General features: G+C 34.6%; 2 protein-coding genes across 3 annotated transcripts; one reads left to right on the top strand and one right to left on the bottom strand.

The window, feature by feature from the left end:
* The first annotated feature begins 1,233 nt into the window (after nucleotides 1-1,233).
* On the top strand, nucleotides 1,234-3,456 carry LOC132304882 (axial regulator YABBY 4). Its single transcript, XM_059802584.1, has 8 exons — nucleotides 1,234-1,314; nucleotides 1,466-1,600; nucleotides 1,777-1,912; nucleotides 1,998-2,046; nucleotides 2,163-2,238; nucleotides 2,344-2,437; nucleotides 2,894-2,951; nucleotides 3,372-3,456. The coding sequence occupies exons 1-8, from the start codon at nucleotides 1,234-1,236 to the stop codon at nucleotides 3,454-3,456; spliced, it is 714 nt and encodes a 237-aa protein (XP_059658567.1).
* A 963-nt stretch (nucleotides 3,457-4,419) lies between these two features.
* Nucleotides 4,420-5,588, bottom strand: LOC132303084 (uncharacterized). 2 transcript variants are annotated; one of them, XM_059800159.1, is made up of 4 exons: nucleotides 5,394-5,586; nucleotides 5,186-5,291; nucleotides 4,852-4,932; nucleotides 4,420-4,596 (listed from the first exon to the last, which is right to left on the bottom strand). In XM_059800159.1, the coding sequence occupies exons 1-4, from the start codon at nucleotides 5,460-5,462 to the stop codon at nucleotides 4,538-4,540; spliced, it is 315 nt and encodes a 104-aa protein (XP_059656142.1). In that variant the 5' UTR covers nucleotides 5,463-5,586; the 3' UTR covers nucleotides 4,420-4,537. The 2 variants fall into 2 exon arrangements, with proteins under 2 accessions (XP_059656142.1, XP_059656143.1); XM_059800160.1 differs by having other exon boundaries at nucleotides 4,428-4,596; nucleotides 4,839-4,932; nucleotides 5,394-5,588.
* Nucleotides 5,589-6,107: the final 519 nt, after the last annotated feature.

Genomic DNA, 6,107 nt, shown 5'->3' with positions numbered 1-6,107 from the left:
AATTGATTGGGCAAAACTATGTTTTGAATCTTCTTTCCAACTTTTTGTCACTACCAAAATGAAGAGTGGTTGGCATACACTCCAAATAAATCAAATACAATCAAATAATTAAATCCCCCAAATTATTATTGTCAAGACTATGTTAAATCAATTACAATCAAATAATTAAATCCCCCAAATAATTATTGTCAAGACTATGTAGTCGAGCAATGTATTATCTTACTTTCGTAACAAAAGGTTGAGAGTTTAATTCTTTGTAGGGACAGATCGGGTGGTGATTTACACCACGACAACACTTATTGAGATTGGATATATTTTAGCTGATGATATATACATGATTGGCTTTTTGGAACAAAACCTAAAACCAAACTAAGAACTATCAAAATTTAAACCTAAAAGCACAATACTCAGTGAAGTACACTTACGTATAGGACTTTCATGTGTGTGGAGAATCAAAAGTTTTCATGTTAAATTTCGCATTTGTCCTCTTTTAGGTGGAAGCTAGCTAAAGATCAGGTGGGCAAGGAGTAGAAAACCCTAGGGCTTGAGTGAAGTAGGTGTTGGGCATTAAGAGGGGGGCTAAAAGCAGAGAAAGGGATGGCCAGTTAAGTGACATGAAAATGAGAGAGCACACAAAGTAGAGTTGAGCCCTTCACATTGTCAATTCTATTTACTCTCTTTCAAGAAAGACAAATCCTAAGATGCCTTCTTTCCTTCTCCACACACTCTTCTAGAAACTTCCCTTCCCCTCTAATATGGTAAAAAACTTACTCCACCTTCAATTTCATATTATGTGTGTGTGTGTGTGAGAGAGAGAGAGAGAGAGAGATAGATCAGAGACAGATATTGGGGATTTAATAAGGAGAAAACAACACATGAAACAAACAAGTATTGGTCAACTTAGTCCCATTGAACTCTGGACCTCTGCCACCTCAAGACTTGGAGTTTGCAAGTGTTCTTTTAGCATTTCAAAGTGATCAATCACACTTTAAATACATGAGAAAGGAAAAATATTTGTATGTTCAAAAATAGTTGTAATTATTTAATTATGAGATTATAGTGATTAGAAATGAAATGCTTGAACCCTCAAAATGAATTCATCAGCAAAAAAACATTTTAAGGAAGTCCGTCCATAACTCATTGTTAGTGCTCACTACTATCCTATATAACACCTTATCTATCTATCAGAAAACACACATTCTTCCTCTTCCCTCTGTGTGTGTGTGTGGAAAGATGTCCACATTGAACCATATTTTTGATCTCCAAGAACAGATTTGCTATGTGCAATGTGGTTATTGCACCACTATTTTGTTGGTAATACATTTCATCTAGGAATTAATAATAATATTGTATAAAGTAATTATGGGAGCTTTTGGCTACCTAATATAATATATATGGCACTTCTTTTTGGTTAATTTTGTCCACTGCATCTCTATGTTTCTTAACTATTTCCATTCAAATGCAGGTGAGTGTACCATGTAGTAGCTTGTCCATGGTGGTCACAGTCAGATGTGGCCACTGCACCAGCCTCCTCTCGGTGAACATGACGAGAGCCTCTTTTGTCCCTCTCCATCTTCTTGCTCCTCTCAACCAAGATGAGGTAAGGTATTAGCTTTTCTGTTTCTCATGTAAAATGCATGCTTTAGAATAGTTTGTACAAGTTCCAAAATTTTTAAACTGTACTTTTAATCAACCAAAAAATTTATATATGCATACTTTACTCAAATCTTTCTATCTGATGCATACTTGTACTCTAATCTCTCTCTCTCTCTCCAGACAATCCCAGAAGGTTGTTCTGAAGAAGTGGATGCTCAAAAACTCTCAGACAAGCACAGCCCGTCGCTTATGATCTCCTCTGATGAAGATGAAGAAGAGGCTATTGTACTCCCAGTGAATCATGCTGCTAATAAACGTAAAATTTTCATAATTTCTTTAATGTTGAAACCTGGAGTTGATTTTCTTTAATGTTGTTCTAATTATTGTTTGATTCTTAACAGCCCCAGTGAAAAGACAACGAGCTCCATCTGCTTACAACAACTTCATTAAGTAAGAAAATTTTATCCCAGTGGTTAGTCATAATATATATATATATGTGTGTGTGTGTGTGTGTGTAGGCCTTAAATTTAAGTTGGATTCTTATACATATAAAATACTCGGAGCAGAGAAGAAATTAGGAGGCTCAAGATTAAATATCCCAACATGACTCACAAGGAAGCCTTCAGTACAGCTGCAAAGAATGTAAGTTGTTGAACAAAAGATCGATTGAGAATTTTTGGAACTTAAAATTTTTATATTAGAGTGGAAAATAAACTGATTTCTTGATATATATTGGATTATTTTCAGTGGGCGCTTTTCCCACCAATTCAGAACAAAGAGGAAGAGAGCTGTGGCCAGGAAGAGAGAAAGAAGCCAAGGAGCTCAGATGTTGAAGATCGAGGTAATGATTTTATAAATACTTTGAGACTCTGAAGTTGCTTCTCGTTTAATGAAACTGTTTGGCTCCTAAACAAATCCATCAAGTTATAATATTTGCATGTATATATGATGTTCTGTCATAGAACAACATTTCGGTTAATGGTTTAAAATAGTTCAATACGATCATGTACATTGAATAAATAGCGTTGGGGGTGAGTGTAATTTGATATGAATCAAATACTAATCTTGTTTCTTTCTTTGTATAGAAAAAAAAGAAAAAAAAATATTTGATCTTGTAAACTCATTCATTAGTTAGCTTATAAGCATGCTTGCGATCGAATGACAAAACTTGATAGCAGTGATATGTTAGCTCAATGTGGAATCCCCACCAAAATACGAAAGACGAAAATAAATGCATTATAATATTTTTTTTAGTTAATCAGCATCCCTAAGAAATTATTCTTCTGCTTGATGGAAGTGTATGTGCATTGGAAGAGATGGTGCTCTTCGGACATAGTCCGAAACTTTAACCGGAGGTGATTTGGTCACTTTTATTTATTTATTTATTTATTTTTTTATTTTTTTATTAATGATAGAGTATAGAAGATGAAAGAAAAAACATCAATCTAGGCTACATGGGCTAACATGAAAACATATTGGAAAAATTTGTGACTTGGCTGACAATGTGAGAAGTGACTGTTCACTTAACACCACTAAATCACCAAACCTCACTGGAAAAGGGTATTTTGGTAATCAAAGATACCACTTATTGGATTCAAAAAAAACCCTGTCACTTTCTGTGTGTCCAACCACTAGTTGTCCAATTTATGATATAACCATTTGGGGTTGTATGAAAATGGTGTTGGAACTCCTTTAACTCATGTATGTTTGTAGTAATTTTACTAATTTATGCCCACTGAAATGGATGCATGACTTTCTGTTTCAAAATCTTTCAGGTCCATGAACAAGGCATTTACTGCAACTGGTCTTGGGAATGTGGCTTTGTTACTGCAACTCGTAGAGGGCTATCTCACTGAGTAAACAAACTTTAATTAGCTTTCAAAGGGTATACTACAATATTAATTATTTTGATGTATTATGTCTAACTCTTTCTGTTTATTTCTATATTAGTAACTATATTAAGAAATTTGATCTTTATAATTAGGGTTGGTTTTCTCATCATGATTAGGCCAAATATATATATATATATATATATATATATATATATCATAAATCTTTTTTCATTTTTAAAAGATTATATATGAAAAGGAAAAAAACCAACATATCACAAGCCACACATAATAATTAGGGTTGGTTTTCTCATCATGATTAGGCACAGTTTTTTATTTTTTATTTTTTGATCATAAACCTTTTTCATTTTTAAAAGATTATAATTACAAAAAAAAAAAAAAAACATCAACTTTTGATCATGAAAGTTTCTTGGAAAATCCACGTCACAAGTCACACATAATAACTTCAATCTTGATTCAAAATTAAATGTTTCTTCTTTTAAAAAAAAATAAGTTTCTTGTAATTCTTTCAAGTTAGGAGAATATCCATAGATGGACATATATGGTTCACACTCTAAACAACATAAATCTTAAAACAACTTTGGTTTTCTGAGAGTATGGAGAAGTAAACAGGTAATGGAATCTTAATTAGTTAAGATTTTATTTGAAAATTTCAAATGCTCTAGTTCGTGATTGGCCCACTTAGGTCTAATTTGAAATCAAGATACATGGAACAACGTGCATGTAGGTGCGTACGTAAGAGATCGAGACAAACTGTGTGAGACAGAGATATTCATGTCTTTGGATTAATTTTATGCTATATATATAAACTGTAAAATGAAAAAGAAATAATTATACCTTCTAATATATTTATAAAATTTAATTCTCTAAATTATAAGTGACCTACCTACCTGACCCCTCTAGGGCAAATTATAACCTGGAATATTGCCTTAAACCCTAATAAATCACTAGTATTAAGTTCCAATGATCCCTCTCCTCAAATGGGATTTAAATGGAGATATAATTTCACTAATGATTCCCGGAACATGAGAGAGGGGTGTGGGTCCCACCACGATACATTAAAAAAAAAAAAAAAAAAAACTCCTACTCATTCACTTCCAGTGGTACTGCTTCCTTCTTCCAAACCTTGGTGCCTTTTGAATATATCTACCTGCAAAAAATAAAAATTAAACTCATATAACCAAACTAATATGAACTTAATTGGAACCAAGGTGTAAGGAAGTATATACAGAGAATATGTGAATATGTGTGACTTTTAATGCCACTAACACATAATAGGTCAAGAATGCCACTTGACCTACAAGTGAATATGTGTGACTTTGAAGAGTAATATTGACTGCAATACTTTCTAATTAAAAACTAAGAAAGAAAGAAGCTCAATGGTTTACATACTATGGGGGCTTACTTGTATAAGGCTTGGGACGAATTACCCAGTGGAAATATGCTTGAAAGAAGTCTCTATTCTCTTTCAGTAGCTCTCTCCACACTGCAAGCATGCACCAACTTCATTCAACCACACGGCGCGCACACACACACACACATATATATATATATATATATTAACGTGTAGAAAACCGTACACAGACCAGAATCCTCTTCACTGTCATTGATTTTCTAGCTGGCGCATTCAGTGAACAATATTGTATTGTACTAGGTCCATAATAATAAGTAAAGATTGACTTTTATTCACTAGACACGAGCTCTGAGCATTGTGTTTGAGAGGGAGAGAGAGAAAGGACCTGTGAGTGTGACGAGAGGCCGAATACCGGCATGCTCAGCTAGTGCTTTTATGCATTGGTCCCTGCTCATGTGGAAGAGCAAGCACCTCTCTATAAGATGCTGTACCTGTATATTACATGCCCAAGAGTTTTCATGAATTAATTAAAACGTACTATTCTAAAAACTGCAAACACATTGTATGTACACGAGGGAGAGAGAGAGAGATACCATTCTAATGTAGCTATGTGGGTGGCAATGCAAACAAGGCAAGGGTTGGTCATGGCTATGTTGATACATTTCTCTCAGTAATAGCTAGAAATGGACAAAACAAAGAATACAATAAAAGTACATATATAGAGAGAGAGTGAGATGAAAGAGAGACACAAATGCAAAAAGTGCAAGGGAGGACCGAGTGATATTTGGAGGACTTGCATAATTTATAATAAGAATAAGAAATTGGAAAGGGTCATAGGAATAGTGAGGGTGATTGTTATCCACAGATATCCAAGCGAAGGGCCAAAAAAGCTCAAGAAATCCAAACAAGAGATGCACCTCATCTTTTAAAAGATAAGAAAAGTGAAGTGATGGTTCTGAGGATGGATTGATCATCAAATTAAGATGAGATTTGGAAGATGACTGCATCTTCGTGGCCAACCCTAGAGCCACTTGAGCCATTATCATGCGCGCCCATTGGCTATCTTGGGTCCCATTTCCTTAAAAGTGCAATGAATGGGCTGAGTGGTTAGATGGGTGCCTATTGATCCTTCGGTCATGACAGGTGGTGGGATCTCTATACTCTCGGTGAACCAATTATAGCCCTTTATCTAGTGCACAAACATTTCTTCACATTAAGTGTTCGAGTAATGACAAAAAAGTATTGAAAACTGTGGACTACAGCCACACGTATACGCAAGGTGTGACGTCAGATGTTACACAACACTT

The sequence above is a fragment of the Cornus florida genome, unplaced genomic scaffold (genome assembly GCF_030987335.1).
Source record: "Cornus florida cultivar Cherokee Brave unplaced genomic scaffold, ASM3098733v1 CherokeeBrave_3.0.0_Hap2_Chr04, whole genome shotgun sequence".
Classification (NCBI taxonomy): Eukaryota; Viridiplantae; Streptophyta; class Magnoliopsida; order Cornales; family Cornaceae; genus Cornus; species Cornus florida.
The sequence above is the reverse complement of the archived record's forward strand: the minus strand, read 5'-3'. Positions and strand labels throughout refer to the sequence as shown.

Bases quoted from the DNA above. Each gene is read 5' to 3' on its own strand.
- LOC132303084 (XM_059800159.1), bottom strand. From the start codon at position 5,462: ATGTATCAACATAGCCATGACCAACCCTTGCCTTGTTTGCATTGCCAC. The intron at 4,933-5,185 runs GTCCTTTCTCTC...GCATGCTTGCAG, and splicing joins GCCTCTCGTCACACTCACAG to TGTGGAGAGAGCTACTGAAA. The intron at 4,597-4,851 runs GTAAGCCCCCAT...TATTTTTTGCAG, and splicing joins TCGTCCCAAGCCTTATACAA to GTAGATATATTCAAAAGGCA.
- LOC132304882 (XM_059802584.1), top strand. From the start codon at position 1,234: ATGTCCACATTGAACCATATTTTTGATCTCCAAGAACAGATTTGCTAT. The intron at 1,601-1,776 runs GTAAGGTATTAG...CTCTCTCTCCAG, and splicing joins CTCCTCTCAACCAAGATGAG to ACAATCCCAGAAGGTTGTTC. The intron at 2,239-2,343 runs GTAAGTTGTTGA...GATTATTTTCAG, and splicing joins TCAGTACAGCTGCAAAGAAT to TGGGCGCTTTTCCCACCAAT.